At 49.5% G+C, this 16802-nt stretch overlaps 2 protein-coding genes across 4 annotated transcripts in view; both read right to left on the reverse strand.

The window, feature by feature from the left end:
• CRCP (CGRP receptor component) overlaps positions 1-2643 on the reverse strand; it is a 45998-nt gene extending 43355 nt beyond the window's left edge. The window contains exon 1 of the mRNA XM_074034874.1: positions 2591-2643. Within this exon, the coding sequence (XP_073890975.1) occupies positions 2591-2596 (6 nt within the window). The 5' untranslated portion in view covers positions 2597-2643. The remainder of the gene's footprint in view (positions 1-2590) is intronic.
• The window catches only part of ASL (argininosuccinate lyase), a 60082-nt gene that overhangs the window by 20937 nt on the left and 22343 nt on the right, over positions 1-16802 (reverse strand). For all 3 annotated transcript variants that reach the window (XR_010585570.2, XR_010585569.2, XM_045387961.3), the window contains exon 17: positions 2591-2648. Coding sequence is in view for 1 of the 3 variants with exons in the window: in XM_045387961.3 (XP_045243896.1) it covers positions 2603-2648 (46 nt within the window). In the remaining 2 variants the exon portion in view is untranslated. The remainder of the gene's footprint in view (positions 1-2590; positions 2649-16802) is intronic.

The following is a 16802-nucleotide window of genomic DNA, read 5'->3' on the forward strand; positions in this document are numbered from 1 at the left end:
ACTGGGTGAGGGGAAAAGTACACAAGATCTAGGAATTGGGTACAGGCTTCAGTGGAAAAGAGCAGTGCCTCTGACAGCCCCCATGATAAAATGGCTCAGGTGTGACTTAGTGTAGGGAGTTAGCTGGGTGTTCAAATGGTACCCACTAGGCCGGGCATGGTGGCTCATGCCTGTCATCCCAGCTTTTTGGGAGGCCAAGGCAGGTGGATCACTTGAGTCCAAGAGTTCAAGACCAGCCTGGCCAACATGGTGAAACCTCATCTCTACTGAAAATACAAAAATTAGCCAGGCATGGTGGCGGGCGCCTGTAGTCCCAGCTACTCGGGAGGCTGAGGCAGGAGAATCACTTGAACCCAGGAGGTGGAGGTTGCAGTGAGCTGAGATGGTGCCACTACACTCCAGCCTGGGCCACAGAGCGAGACTATCTCAAAAAAAAAAGAAATACCTGGCCGGGCGCGGTGGCTCAAGCCTGTAATGCTAGCACTTTGGGAGGCCAAGACGGACGGATCACGAGGTCAGGAGATCGAGATCATCCTGACTAACATGGTGAAACCCCATCTCTACTAAAAATACAAAAAACTAGCCAGGCGAAGTGGCGGGCGTCTGTAGTCCCAGCTACTCGGGAGGCTGAGGCTGGAGAATGGCATAAACCCGGGAGGCGGAGCTTGCAGTGAGCTGAGATCCGGCCACTGCACTTCAGCCTGGGCGACAGAGCCAGACTCCGTCTCAAAAAAAAAAAAAAAAAAAAAAGAAATACCTGAAGGCGGGGCACAGTGGCTCACGTCTGTAATCCCAGCACTTTGGGAGGCTAAGGTGGGCAGATCATGAGGTCAGTTTAAGACCAGCCTTGCCAATGTGGTGAAACCCCATCTCTACTAAAAAAATACAAAAAATATTAGCCGAGTGTGGTGGTGCACATGTGTAATCCCACCTACTGGGGAGCCTGAGGCAGTAGAATCGCTTCACCCAGGAGACAGAGTTTGCAGTGAGCTGAGATTGTGCCACTGCACTCCAGCCTGGGCAACACAGCAAGACTCCATCTCAAAAAAAAAGGAAAAGAAAGAAAAGAAAAAAATAAAAATAAAGAAATACCTGAGACAAAAAAAAAAAAAAGAAAAAGAATACCTGAGACTAGATAATTTATAAAGAAAGGTGGTTTAATCAGCTTACAGCTCCACAGGCTCTAGAGGAAGTAAGGCAGCATCTTCTGGGGAGGCCTCAGGGGTCTTCTACTCATGACAGAAGGTGAAGGGGAGCACGACCGAGAGGAGGGGAGGAGCTACACACTTTTATTATTACTACTTTCTTTCTTTTTTTTCTTTTTTTTTTTGAGACGAAGTCTTGCTCTCTCACCCAGGCTGGAGTGCAGTGGTGTGATCTCGGCTCACTGCCTCCCAGGTTCACACCATTCTCCTGCCTCAGCCTCCCGAGTAGCTGGGACCTCAGGCGCCCGCCACCACACCTGGCTAGTTTTTATATTTTTTAGTAGAGATGGGGTTTCACCGTGTTAGCCAGGATGGTCTCGATCTCCTGACCTCATGACCCGCTCACCTCGGCCTCCAAAAGTGCTGGGATTATAGACATGAGGCACCGCTCCCAGCCAATTTATTTATTTATTTTTTGAGAGAGAGTCTCACTCTGTCGCCCAGGCTGGAGTGCGGTGGGACAATCTTGGCTCACTGCAACCTCCACCTCCGGGGTTCAAGCGATCCTCCTGCCTCAGCCTCCTGAGTAGCTGGGATTACAGGCATGCACCACCACACTCAGCTAATTTTTAGTAGAGATGGTGTTTCACCATATTGGACTCACTGGTCTCAAAGTCCTGACTTTGTAATCTCTCTGCCTTGGCCTCCCAAAGTGCTGGGATTACAGGCGTGAGCCACTGTGCCCAGCCAATTTATTTATTTATTTATTTATTTATTTTTTGAGACAGAGTCTCACTCTGTTGCCCAGGCTGGAGTGCAGTAGGGCAATCTTGGCTCACTGCAACCTCCAACTCAAGGGTTCAAGCAATCCTCCTGCCTCAGCCTCCTGACTAGCTAGGATTACAGGCACACACAACCACACTTGGCTAATTTTTGTATTTTTAGTAGAGACAGGGTTTTTCCATGTTGACCAGGCTGGTCTCCAACTCCTCACCTCAAGTGATCTGCCCACCTCAGCCTCCCAAAGTGCTGGGATTACAGGCATGAGCTGCCACGCTGAGCTGGATCTACACACTTTTAAACAACTAGATCTTGTGAAAACTCTCTATTAAGAACAGCACCAAAGGGATGGTGCTATACCGTTCATGAGAACTTCACCCGCATGATCCAATGACCTCCCACCAGGTCCCATCTCCAACACTGGAGATTACAATCTTCATGAGATTTGTGTGGGGACACAGATCCAAACCATATCAGCTCCTAATCCAGTGGTCCCCAACCTTTTTGGTACCAGGAACCTGTTTTGTAGAAGACGGTTTTTCCACTGTCTTCTGGACTGGGAGACAGGAAGGTTTCGGGATGGTTTAAGCACGTTACATTAAATGTGTACTTTATTTCTATTATTATTGCCTTGTAATAGATAATGAAATATTTATACAACTCACCATCATGTAGAATCAGTGGGAGCCCCGAACTTGTTTTCCTGCAACTAGACAGTCCCATCTGGGGGTAATGAAAGACAGTGACAGATCATCAGGCATTAGATTCTCATAGGAGCACGCAACCTAGATCCCACGCATGTGCGTTTACGCTCCTATGATAATCTAATGGAATCTAATGCTGCCACTGATCTGACAGAAGGGAGACCTTAGGTGGGAATGCAACCAATGGGGAGCTGCTATAAATACAGAAGCAGCTCCTCTCACTCACCTACCACTCACCTCTTGCTGTGCGACGTGGTTCCTAGCAGGCCACAGACTGGTACTGGTCTGTGGTCCAAGGTTTGGGGACCCTTGTTCTAACCTATAGAATTTTAAAACAATAAATTTGTGGGGTTTTGTGCAGTAGTATGTTACTGCAGTAAGAGAAAATCAGTATATTCCCATACACATCTGTTGTTCTGTGCAGACTGTCTCCTGCTTACTCAGGGTCCAAAGTTACAAAATGCTACTTCTCCAGGTTTGTCCCTACGTTTTCTGCAGGAAGCCGAGTACCCCTCAGATACTTCCTAGATAGATCCAGGTGTCTCAAAATGTCATATGCGCACCCGCGCACACACACATACACACACACACACGCATGCACGAGCACCCCCAGAGTCTGTGCCCCCAATGGTGGCTGCCACTGGCCTCTGCAGTAGGGGCTGCTACCTTGCTGCAGCAGGCCAGGCTGCTGTTATTCCTGTGCCCTGAGGCATGGCCTCCTGCCTGACACCGTGTCTGCAGATGCCTTGAGCTGCTTTAATTTATTAGTATTTTCATTCTCTGCCTGTTGGAGTCCGTGGGGCCTTGTAGGGAGACAATCAGAGTGACAGTCACAGTGTTCCACTCAGGATTGCCCCTTGGACCTTCCAACCAAGCAGGAGCCTTAGCTCTGCACCCTTGGGAGGAGGGACTCTTTCCTGGAGGCTCCCTGGTCCTGAGGGGGCCTGCTCTTCACTCCCAACCCAGCCCTCCAGGCAGGCCTGTCTCCTGGGGCCTCTGCCTTGGGCTTTTTCCCATAAACATATGCAGTCCCCAGAAAAGTGCTTGAGATAGCGCTTGGCACTTAGTAAACGCTGCGTAAGAATGCTTATTGGCCAGAGGCCATGCCTATGCCTGTCATCCCAGCACTTTGGAAGGCCAAGGTGGGAGGATTGCCTGAGCCCAGGAATTCAAGACCAGATGGAGCAACACAGTGAGACCATGTCTCTACAAAAAATTAGCCAGGCAGGGTAGCATGTGCCTGTAGTCCCAGCTACTCAGTAGGCTGAGATGGAAGAATCACTTGAGCCTCAAGGTTTGAGGTTACAGTGACCAACACTGCACTCCAGTCTGGGCGACAGTGTGAGATGCTGTCTCTCTTTTTTTTTTTTTTTTGAGATGGGGTCTCGTTCTGTCACCCAGGCTGGAGTGCAGTGGCCCGGATCTCTGCTCACTGCAAGCTCCGCCTCCTGGGTTCACGCCATTCTCCTGGTTCAGCCTTCCGAGTAGCTGGGACTACAGGTGCCCGCCACCACACCTGGCTAATTTTTTGTATCTTTTTAGTAGAGACGGGGTTTCACCATGTTAGCCAGGATGGTCTCGATCTCCTGACCTCATGATCCGCCCGCCTCGGCCTCCCAAAGTGCTGGGATTACAGGCGTGAGCCACTGAGCTCAGCCGAGATGCTGTCTCTTAAAAAAAAAAAAAAAAAAAAAAAAAGAGGCTGGGCGTAGTGCCTCATGCCTGTAATCCCAGCACTTTGAAAGGCCGAGGTGGGTTGATCACCTGAGGTCAGGAGTTCGAGATCAGCCTGACCAACATAGTGAAACCCCCGTCTCTATTAAAAACACAAAAATCAGTCGGTTGTGGTGGCACGTTCCTGTAATCCTAGCTACTCAGGAGGCTGAGGCAGGAGAATCTCTTGAACCTGGCAGGTGGAGATTGCAGTGAGCTGAGATTGCACCACTGCACTCCAGGAGACCAAGACACATCTCAAAAAAAAAAAAAAAAAAAGAGAAGGCCAAACGTGGTGATTCATGCCTGTAGTCCCAGCACTTTGGGAGGCTGAGGCTGGCGGATCACCTGAGGTCAGGAGTTCAAGACCAGCCTGGCTAACATGGTGAAACCCCGTTTCTACTAAAAATACAGAAAATTAGCTGGGTGTGGTGGCGCATGCCTATAATCCCGGCTACTTGAGAGGCTGAGGCAGGAGAATTGCTTGAACCCGGGAGGTGGAGGTTACAGTGAGCCAAGATTGTGCCATTGCACTCCAGCCTGGGTAACAAGAGCGAAACTCCGTCTCAAAAAAAAAAAAAAAAAAAAAAAAAGTGCTTATTAACAAATCCCAGCCGGACACAATGGCTCACTCCTGTAATCCTAGCACTTTGGGAGCCCAGGGCGAGCAGATCACCTGAGGTCAGGAGTTTCAGAACAGCCTGGTCAACATGATGAAACCCTGTCTCTACTAAAGATACAAAAGTTAGCTGGGTGTGGTGGTGGGTTCCTGTAATCCCAGCTACTTGGGAGGCTGAGGCAGGAGAATCACTTGAACCTGGGAGGCAGAGGTTGCAGTGACCCGAGACTGTGCTTCTGCACTCCAGCCTGGGTGACAGAGCAACACTACCTCTCAAAACGAAACAAAACACAGAAACAAATCGCCTTTATATTTCTGTCTAGTATAATTTCTATAGCACAGGGATTAAGAAAACAAGTCCTGGCCGAGTGGGTGGCTCACATTTGTAATCTCAATACTAAGGGAGGCTGGGGTGGGCAGATCACCTGAGGTCAGGAGTTCAAGACCAGCCTGGCCAACATGGTGAAACCCTGTCTCCACCAAAAATACAAACATTAGCTGGGCATGGTGGTGGGAATCTGTAATCCCAGCTACGCAGGAGGCAGAGGCATAAGAATCCCTTTAACCTGGGAAGCAGAGGCTGCAGTGAGCTGAGATCGCGCCACTGCACTCCAGCCTGGGTGACAAGAGTAAGACTCTGTCCCAAAAAAAAAAAAAAAAAAAAAAAAGAAACGGAAAAAAAAAAAGAAATGGACACTTTTGGTAATAAAGCTTGAAACGTATATTTATTTTACCTGAGTTCCTTCCTCAGGAAGGGATCCCCAGGCCTTTCAAAGATTATCAAAGAACTAACCAGGTCATGGCATCCTGACAATAAGACTCCAGACCCCTCATTCATCATGATTGCTTCCTTACCCCTCCTGAGTTCCTGTTTTCCCACATATAGTTGCATTTCTTCCCTGCTGTATAAACCCCTAATTTTAGTAGTCAGGGAGATGGATTTGAGACTGATCTCCCAATCTCCTCTGCTGCAGCACCCAATTAAAATCTTCCTTGGCAATAATCACTGTCTCAATGATTGGCTTTTTGTGCGGCCAGCAGCTGGAGCTAGGCTGAACCCCACTGTTTTGGTAACGCTAAAATTATGAAATGTGATCATAAACATGCAGTGGTTCTAAAACATGTCTGCAAATTCTTTTTTTTTTTTTTTTTTTTTTTTTGAGACGGAGTCTCGCTCTGTTGCCCAGGCTGGAATGCAAGAGTGCAGTGGCGTGATCTTAGTTCATCACAACCTCCGCCTCCCGGTTTCAAGCAATTATCCTGCCTCAGCCTCCTGAGTAGCCTGGATAACAGCTGCCTGTCACCACACCCAGCTAATTTTTGTATTTTTAGTAGAGACAGGGGTTTCACCGTGTTGGTCAGGCAAGTTGCTAACTCTTGACCTTGTGATCTGCCTGCCTTGGCCTCCCAAGTGCTGGGATTACAGGCGTGAGCCACCGCGCCCAGCCCATGTCTGCAAATTCTCTGACACCCCTCATGGAGTGGAGTCTAATTCCTCCCCACCTTGAACATGGTCTGGTATTCATGACTCACCTCCTTTTCTTTTGAGACAGGATCTCACTCTGTTTCGCAGGCTAGAGTGCAGTGGTGCAATCACAGCTCACTGCTGCCTCGACCTCCTGGGCTCTGGCTATCCGCCCACCTTAGCCTCCTGAGAAGCTGGGACCATAGGTGCTCACCACCACACCCAGCTGATTTTTCTTTTTTTTTCCCGAGATGGAGTAATGCTCTTGTTGCCCAGGCTAGAGTGCAATGGCGCGGTCTCAGCTCACTGCAACCTCTGCCTCCTGGGTTCAAGCGATTTTCCCGTCTCAGGGTCCCAAGTCACTGGAATTGCAGGTGCCTGCCACCACACCTGGCTAATTTTTGTATTTTTTAGTAGAGATGATGTTTCACCATGTTGACCAGACTGGTCTCAAACTCCTGACCTCAGGTGACCCGCCCACCTCGGCCTTCCAAAGTGCTGGGATTATAGGTGTGAGTCACTGCTCCCAGTTGATTTTTGTATTCTTTTGTAAAGATTGGAGTTTCACCACCGTTGCACAGCCTGGTTTTTTGTGCGGCCAGCAGCTGGAGCTAGGCTGAACCCTGCTGTTTTGGTAACACTAAAATTATGAAATGTGATCATAAACATGCAGTTCTAAAATATGTCTGCAAATTCTTTTTTTTTTTTTTTTGAGACGGAGTCTTGCTCTGTTGCCCAGGCTGGAATGCAAGAGTGCTCGGCTCAAGTGATTCTCCCATTTCAGCCTCCCAAAGTGCTGGGATTATATGCGAGAGTTACTGTCCCTGGCCAACTCACTTCTTCTAATTCTTTTATTTTTATTTTTTTGAGATGGAGCCTCCCTCTGTTTCCCAGGCTGGAGTGCAATGGTGCGATCTTTGCTCACTGCAGCCTCTACCTCCCGGGTTCAAGCGATTCTTAGGCCTCAGCCTCCCGAGTAGGTAGGACTGCAGGCATGTGCCACCACACCCAGCTAATTTTTGTGTTTTTACTAGAGATGAGGTTTCACCACGTTGGCCAGGCTGCTCTTGAACTCCTGACCTCACTCAGGTGATCTGCCCACCACGGCCTCCCAAAGTGCTGGGATTAGAAGTGTGAGCCACCATGTCTGGCCCTGACTCACTTCTAAGAGGTAGAATGTGGTCAAAGAGACTGCATGACTGCTGAGGCTGCTTCAGAAAAGGTAACGCAGCTCCGACCTGGCTCTGGGGGATATGGGCCTTTGGAGCATGGAGCCAGCCTATAAGAAGCCCAGCTGCCTCCACGCCACCATGCTGGAGGGATTACATGGAGAGACCACACAGTTATACTGTGAGATGTCCTGTCTGTTCCAGCCCTCAGTCATTTGAGTCTTCTCAGTCTAAATACAAGACGTGACTGAGGAAGCTTTTGAAATGACCCCACATGGTGGTGCGCACCTGTAATCCCAGCTACTCGGGAGGTGAGGGAGAGTTGCTTGAACCCAGGAGGTGGAGGTTACAGTGACCTATGATCAAACCACTGCACTCCAGCCTGGGTGACAGAGCAAGACTCCATCTCAAAAAATAATAATAATAAAATAAAAAATAAAAATAAAAACATGGTCTGGTCTTCATCTCTCACTTCCTTTTGAGACAGGATCTCAACCAGTACTGTAACCATATGAGGAACCATAAGCAAGACCTCCTAGCTAATTCAACCCCCTGAATTATCAGAGGTAATAATTGTGACAGTTGTTTTACAACCTGGGATGTCTCCTTACACAGCAAACGACAACAGGTATACACTTATAGTACTTTGCACATAAAAAACATTGAAAACATAGCAGTCCTGGCCAGGCATGGTGGCTCATATCTGTAATCCCGGCACTTCAGGAGGGTAAGGCGGGTGGATCACCTGAGGTCAGGAGTTCGAGACAAGCCTGGCCACCATGGTGGAACCCCCGTCTCTACTAAAAATAAAAAAATTAGCCGGGTGTAGTGATGGACACTTGTAATCCCAGCTACTTAGGAGGCCGAGGCAGGAGAATTGCTTGAACCTGGTGGTGGAGGTTGCAATCAGCCAAGATCGTGCCACTATACTCCAGCCTGGGGAACAGAGTGAGACTCCATCTCAAAAACAAAAACATAGCAATCCTAATTGTTATTATTTCAAACCAGCTTTATCTTGACCCACTAGGCCCTTATGTATTAATCATAGCAACTATTATTTATTGAACACTTAGTATAAATCAGACACAGCACATACGCGCACACCTTGTTATACTGCACTTTGATTTATCGTGCTTCACAGAAACTGCATTTTTTACAAATTGAAGGTTTGTGGCAACCCTGTGTTGAATAAGTCTGTCAGTGGCATTTTTCCAACAGCACATACTCACTTCATACCTCTGTGTCACGGTTCGCTAATTCTTGCAATATTTCAAACTTTTTCATTATTACTGTATCTGCTGTGGTGATCTGTGATCAGTGGTCTTTGATGTTACTACTGCAGTTGTTTTGGACATCATATACTGTGCCCAAATAAGATGGTGATTCAATCAACAAATGTGTGTGTTCTAACTGCCTCTCTGACCAACTGTGCCTCCGTCTCACGCCCTCTTGCCCTCATGAGTCTTCCTATTTCCTGAGACAGAACAATATTGAAATTAGGTCAATTAATAACCCTACAATGGTCTCTAAGTGTTCAAGTGAAAGGAGGGGTCCTGTGTATCTTACTTAATGTCAAAAGATGGAAACATCGTGAGGCAGACATGTTGAAAACTGAGATGAACAAAAGCAAAGCCTCTTGTACCTGTTAACCAGGTTGTGAACACAAAGGAAAAGTTCTTTTTTTTATCTCTCTTGAGATGGAGTCTTGCTCTGTGGTCCAGGCTGGAGTGCAATGGCGCAATCTCGGCTGCCTGCAACCACTGCTGCCAGGGTTCCAGTGATTCTCCTGCCTCAGCCTCTCAAGTAGCTGGGATTACAGGCACGTGCCACCACAACCAGCTAATGTTTTGTATTTTTTAGTAGAAACGGGCTTTCACCATGTTGGCCAGGCTGGTCTTGAACTCCTGACCTTTAGATGATCTGCCTGCCTTGGCCTCCCAAAGTGCTAGGATTACTGGCATGAGCCACCGTGCCTGGCAGGAAAAGTTCTTGAAGGAAATTAAAAGTGCTACTCCTGTGAACACACGAATGAGAAGAAAGCAAAGCAGCCATATTGCTGATACAGAGAAAGTTTGAGTGGTCTGGATAGAAGATCAAACCAGTCACAACATTCCCTTAAGCCAAAGCCTAATCCGGAGGAAGGCCCTAACTCTCCTGAATTCTATGAAGGCAAACAGGGGTGAGGAAGCTGCAGAAGAGAAGTTGGGGCCGGGTGTGGTGGCTCATGCCTATAATCCCAGCACTTTGGGAGATCAAGGTGGGTGGATCACCTGAGGTCAGGAGTTTGAGACCAGCCTGGCCAACATGGTGAAACCCTATCTCTACTAAAAATACAAAAATTAGCCAGACATGGTGGCAGGTGCCTGTATTCCCAGCTACTCAATAGGCTGAGACAGGAGAATCACTTGAACCTGGGGGGTGAAGGTTGCAGTGAGCCAAGATCATGCCACTTCACTGCAGCCTGGGTGAAACAGCAAAACTCCATCTCAAAGAAAAGAAATATATTTTGTGGCTGGGTACGGTGGCTCAAGTCTGTAATCCCAGCACTCTGGGAGGCTAAGGTAGGTGGATCATGAGGTCAGGAGATCGAGACCATCCTGGCTAGCCCGGTGAAACCCTGTCTCTACTAAAAAATACAAAAAAATTAGCTGGGCATGGTGGCAGGCGCCTGTAGTTCCAGCTGCTCAGGAGGCTGAGGCGAAATCATGGCGTGAACCTGGGAGGCAGAGCTTGCAGTGAGCCGAGATGGTGTCACTGCACTCCAGCCTGGGCGATGGAGTGAGACTCTGTCGGAAAAAAAAAAAAAAAAGAAAGAAAATTATGTTTACACTCTTCTGTAGTCTTTTATTATTTAATTAATTAATTAATTAATTTTTTGAGAGGGGGTCTCGCTCTGTCACTTGATCTTGGCTGATCTTGGCTCACTGCAACCTCAACCTTCTGGGTTCAAGTGATTCTCCTGCCTCAGCCTCCCAAGTAGCCGGGATTACAGGCACATGCCACCCTGCCCGGCTAATTTTTATATTTTAGTAGAGACAGGGTTTCACCATGTTGGTCAGGCTAGTCTTGAACTCTTGACCTCAAATGATCTGCCCGCCTCTGTAGTCTCTTAAGTATGCAATAAAATTATGTCTATAAAAACAATGTACAGGTCAGGCGCGGTGGCCCACGCCTGTAATCCCAGCACTTTGGGAGGCCGAGGCGGGCAGATTACCTGAGGGCAGGAGTTTGAGACCAGCCTGGCCAACACAGAGAAAACCCATCTCTACGAAAAATACAAAAATTACCTGGTCGTGGTGTCACATGCCTGTAATCCCAGCTACTCGGGAGGCTAAGGCATGAGAATTGCTTGAGCCAGGGAGGCGGAGGTTGCAGTGAGCCAAGATCGTGCCACTGCACTCCAGCCTGGCCGACAGAGTGAGACTCTGCCTCAAAAAAAAAAAAAAAAAGAAGGACATACCTTAACTTAAAAATACTTTATTGCTTAAAAATATTAACGATCATCTGAGTTTTCAGTAAGTCTTTACAGTTTTGTTAATGGAGGGTCTTGCCTTGATGTTGGTGGCTGCCGACTGATCAAGGTGGTGGTTCCTGAAGGTTGAGATGGCTGTGGCAATGACAGGGCGTGCACTACCACACCTGGCTAATTTTTGTATTTTTAGTAGAGATGGGGTTTCACCATGTTGGCCAGGCTGGTCTCGAACCCCTGACCCTGTGATCCACCTGCCTTGGCCTCCCAAAGTATTGGGATTACAGGCATGAGCCACTGCACCCAGCCTTAATACACCATTTTATAATTTTTTTTTCTTAGACATGGTCTCACTCTGTCAGCTAGGCTGGAGTACAGTGACGTGGTAAGAACTCTCAATGAAGCCTCAAACTCCAGGGCTTAACAGATCCTCCTGCCTTACCCTCCAGAGTAGCTGGGACTACAGGCATGCACCAACATGCCCTTCTAATTTTTGAATTTTTAGTAGAGACGGGATTTCACCATGTTTGGCCAGGCTGGTCTCGAACTCCTGACCTCAGGCTATCCACCCGCCTTGGCCTCCCAGAGTGCTGGGACTACAGGTGTGAGCCACCATGCCTGGCCTCATTTTGTTTTTAACTTCACTTTGTTGCACTTCACATATATTGCATTTCTTAACTTTTTTTTTTTTTTTTTTTTTTTTTTGAGACGGAGTCTCGCTCTGTCACCCAGGCTGGAGTGCAGTGGCCGGATCTCAGCTCACTGCAAGCTCCGCCTCCCGGGTTCACGCCATTCTCCTGGCTCAGCCTCCCGAGTAGCTGGGACTACAGGCGCCCGCCACCTCGCCCGGCTAGTTTTTTTGTATTTTTTAGTAGAGACGGAGTTTCACCGTGTTAACCAGGATGGTCTCGATCTGCCGACCTCGTGATCCGCCTGTCTCGGCCTCCCAAAGTGCTGGGATTACAGGCTTGAGCCACCGCGCCCAGCCAACTTTTTTTTTTTTTTTTTTTAATTGAAAAATACAAATAGGCTGGGCGCGGTGGCTCAAACCTGTAATCCCAGCACTTTGGGAGGCCAAGGCGGGCGGATCATGAGGTCAGGAGATCGAGACCATCCTGGCTAGCACAGTGAAACCCTGTCTCTATTAAAAATACAAAAAAAAATTAGCCGGGCGTGGTGGTGGGCACCTGTAGTCCGAGCTACTCGGGAGGCTGAGGCAGGAGAATGGCTGAGATTGTGCCACTGCACTCCAGCCTGGGAGACAAAACAAGACTCCATCTCAAAATAATGAAAATAATAATAATAATAATAATAATATTTAAAACAATTGAGATGGAGTCTCACTACGTTGACCAGGCTGGTCTCGAACTCCTGGCCTCAATCTATCCTCCCATCTCAGCCTCCCAAAGTGCTGGAGTTACAGGCATGAGTCACCATGCCTGGCCCATTTCTTAACATAGAGGATTGTGGCAACCCTGTGTTGAGCTAGTGTATTGGTGCCGTTTTTCCAACAGCATGTGCTCATTTGGTGTCTTTGTGTCACATTTCGGTAATTATTATTGTATTTCAAACTTTATTACTATTATTTTGAGACAGAGTCTTACGCCATTGCCCAGGCTCAAGTGCAGTGGTTTGACTGGGCTCAAGCGATTCTTCTGCCTCCAGAGTAGCTGGGACTACAGGCGTGAGTCACCAAGCCCGCCTGGCTGTTTCTTTTTCCTCCTCCCTCTTTCCTCTTTTCCTCCTCCTCCTCTTGTTTCTTTTTCTTCCTCCCTCTTTCCTCCTCCTCTTTCTTTTTCCTCCTCCTTCCTTCCTCCTTGCTGCTGACCCCGAAATTGCTAGGATTACAGGCATGAGCCACCGCACCTGGCCATTTCCCTCCCCTCTCCTCCTTTATAGGCCTGAGTCACCGGGCCTGGCTGTTTCTGCCTCCTGCTCTATAGGTGTGAGCCACCACGACAGGCTGTTTCCTCCTCCTCCTTTTCCTCCTTTATAGGCTTGAGCCACCGAGCCAGGCAGTTTCCTTCTCCTCCTCCTCCTCCTTGTCCCCCACTTCCTCCTCCTCCTTGTCCCCCACTTCCTCCTCCTCCTTGTCCCCCACGTCCTCCTCCTCCTTGTCCCCCACGTCCTCCTCCTCCTTGTCCCCCACTTCCTCCTCCTTCTCCCTGTCCTCCTCCTCCTTTACTGGCATGAGCCAACGCAACTGACGTTCTTCCACCTCCTCCTTTACAGGCGTGAACCACCCAGTCTGGCTGTTTTTTTCTCCTCCTTTTTATCCTTCTTCTTCTCCTCCTCCTCCTCCTTTCCTCTCCTCCCCTCCTCCTCCCCCTCATCTCCTCCTCCTCTCCTCCTCCTCCTCCTCCTCTTTACAGGCATGAGCCACCGCAACTGGCTATTTCTTCCTCCTCCTCCTCTACAGGAGTGAACCACCCAGTCTGGCTGTTTTTTTTCTCCTTTTTCTCTTCCTTTTCCTCCTCCCACTGGTCTCCTCCTCCTCTCCTCCTTCTCCCCCTCCTCCTCCTCCTCTTTACAGGCATGAGCCACCGCAACTGGCTATTCCTTCCTCCTCCTCCTTTACAGAAGTGAACCACCCAGTCTGGCTCCCCCTCCCCCTCCCCCTCCCCCTCCCCCTCCCCCTCCCCCTCCCCCTCCCCCTCCCCCTCCCCCTCCTCACAGGCATGAGCTTCCGTGCCTGGCTGTTTCTTCCTCCTCCTCCTTTACAGGCGTGAACCAGCCAGTCTGGCTAGTTATTTTTTCTCCTCCTTTTTCTCCCCCTCCTTTACAGGCGTAAACCACCGCTCCTGGCTGTTTTTTCCTCCACCTCCTCCTCCACCTCCTCTTCCTGCACAGGTGTAAGTCACCATGCCTGGCTGTTTCCTTCTCCTCCTCCCTCCTTCACAGGCATGAGCCACTGCGCCCCGCTGTTTTTTCCTCCTCCTCCTCCTCCTCCTCCTCCTTTACAGGCCTTAAGCTGCCTCACCTGGCTGTTTCCCCCTCCTTCTCCTTTACAGGCTGCGCCACCATGCCTGGCTGTTTCTTCCTCTTCCTCCTCCCCCTTTACAGTCCTGAGCCACCTCGCCTGGCTGTTTCCTCCTCCTTCTCCTCTTCCTCCCTTACAGGCATGAGCCACCCTTCCTGGCTGTTTCTTCTTCTTCTTCCTCCTCTTTACAGGCATGAGCCACCGCACCTGGCTGTTTCCTCCTCTTTTACAGGCGTGGGCCACCGCACCTGGCTGTTTCCTCCTCCTTCTCCCTCCTTTACAGGCATGAGCCACTGTACCTGGCTGTTTTTCCCTCCTCCTCCTTTTCCTTTACAGGCGTGAGCCACCTCGCCTGACTGTTTCCTCCTCCTTCTCCTCTTCCTTCTCCACCTCCTCCCTTATAGGCATGAGCCACCGTTCCTGGCTGTTTTTTTTCTTCTTCTTCTTCCTCCTCCTTTACAGGCATGAGCCACTGTTCCTGGCTGTTTCCTCCTCCTCCTCTACAGGAGTGAGCCACTGCACCTGTCTCCCCCTCCTCCTTTACAGGCTTGAGCCACTGTGCCGGGCTCTTTCTTCCTCCTTTTCCTCCTTCACAGGCATGAGCCACCATGCCTGGCTGTTTCCTCCTGCTCCTCCTCCTCTTCCTTTCCAGGCGTGAGAGCCACTGTGCCTGGCTGTTTCTTCCTCCTCCTTCTCATTCTCCTCCTCCTTTACAGGCCTGAGTCACCTAGCCTGGCTGTTTCTTCCTCCTCCTCCTCTATAGGTGTGAGCCAACACTACTGGCTGTTTCCTTCTCCTCCTCCTCCTTTATAGGCTTGAGCCACCGAGCCTGGCAGTTTCCTTCTCCTCCTCCTTTCCTCCGTATTCTCCCCCTCCTCCTCCTTCTCCTCCCCCTCCTCCTCCTTCTCCTCCCCCTCCTTCTCCTTCTCCTTCTCCTCCCCCTCCTCCTCCTTCTCCTCCCCCTCCTCCTTTCCTCCTCCTCCTACCCCTCCTCCTCTCCTCTTCCTTTCTTCCTCCTCCACCTCCTCCTCCTTTCCTTCTCCCCCTTTCCTCCTCCTACTCCTCTCCTCCCCCTCCTCCTCTTCCTTTCCTCCTCCTCCTCCTCTCCTCTTTCTCCTCTCCTCCTCCTTTCCTCCTTCTCACCTCCTCTTCTTCCTCCACCACTCCTGGCTGTTTCGTCCTCCTCCTCCTCCTTTACAGGCTTGAGCCACTGTGCCTGACTGTTTCCTCCTGCTCCTCCTCCTCCCTCTCCTCCTCCTCCTTTTTTCTTCTTATTTATTTATTTTTAGACAGAGTCTCCCTCTGTCACCCAGGCTGGAGTGCAGTGGCGTGATCTCAGCTCACTGCAACCTCCGCCTCCCAGGTTCAAGCAATTCTCCTGCCTCAGCCTCCCAACTAGCTGGGACTACAGCCTCCCGACTAGCTGGGACTACAGGCTCCCACCACCACACCAGGCTAATTTTTGTATTTTTAGTAGAGACAGGGTTTCACCATATTGGCCAGGCTGGTCTCAAACTCCTGACCTCGTGATCTGCCTGCCTCGGCCTCCCAAAGTGCTGGGATTACAGGTGTGAGCCACTGCGCCTGGCTATTTTATTTTTTTTTTTGTATTTTTAGTAGAGACGGGGTTTCACCATGTTGGTCAGGCTGGTCTTGAACTCCTGACCTCAGGTGATCCACCTGCCTTGGCCTACCAAAGTGCTGGGATTACAGGCATGAGCCACTGCGCCCAGCCACTATTTTATTTTATTTTTAAGACAGAGTCTTGCTCTTGTCACCCAGGCTGGAGTGCAATGGTGCGATCTTGGCTCACTACAACCTCTGCCTCCTGGGTTTAAGCAATTCTGCTTCAGCCTCTTGAGTAGCTGGGATTACAGGTGCCCGCCACCATGTCCAGCTAATTTTTGTATTTTTAGTAGAGACGGGGTTTCACCATGTTGGCCAGGTTGGTTTTGAACTCCTGACCTCAGGTGATCCACCTGCCTTGGCCTCCCAAAGTGCTGGGATTACAGGCGTGAGCCACTGTGCCTAGCATTATTATTTTATTTATTTTAATTAGTTAATTTATTTATTTATTGAGATAGAGTTTTGCTCTTGTTGCCCAGGCTGGTGTGCAATGGCATGATGTCAGCTCACCGCAACCTCCACCTCCCGGGTTCAAGCGATTCTCCTGCCTCAGCCTCCCAAGTAGTTGGGACTAGAGGCATGCACCATCACGCCTGGCTAATTTTTAGCATTTTTGTAGAGATGGGGTTTCACCATGTTAGTGAGGCTGGTCTCGAACTTCTGACTTCAGGTGATCCACCTGCCTTGGCCTCCCAAAGTGCTGGGATAACAGGTCTGAGTCACCACGCCAGCCTATTATTATTGTAATAATATCTGTCATGCTGATCTATGACCGGTGATCCTTAATGTTACTATTGTATCCATCCAAAAGTAATTGCAGGTTTTGCCATTGAAAGTAATGGCACTAGGCCGGGCGCAGTGTCTCATGCCTGTAATCCCAGCGCTTTGGGAGGCTGAGGTGGTTGGATCACCTGAGGTCAGGAGTTCAAGACCAGCCTGACCAACATGGTGAAACCCCATCTCTACTAAAAATACAAACAAATTTAGCCAGGCCTGGTGGCAGGTGCCTGTAATCCCAGCTGTTTGGGAGGCTGAGGCAGGAGAATCGTTTGAACCCGGGAGGAGGAAGAGATCATGCCATTGCACTCCATCCTGGGCAACGGAGCGAGACTATGTCTGAAAAATAAAATAA

Source organism: Macaca fascicularis, chromosome 3 (genome assembly GCF_037993035.2).
Source record: "Macaca fascicularis isolate 582-1 chromosome 3, T2T-MFA8v1.1".
Taxonomy (NCBI): domain Eukaryota; kingdom Metazoa; phylum Chordata; class Mammalia; order Primates; family Cercopithecidae; genus Macaca; species Macaca fascicularis.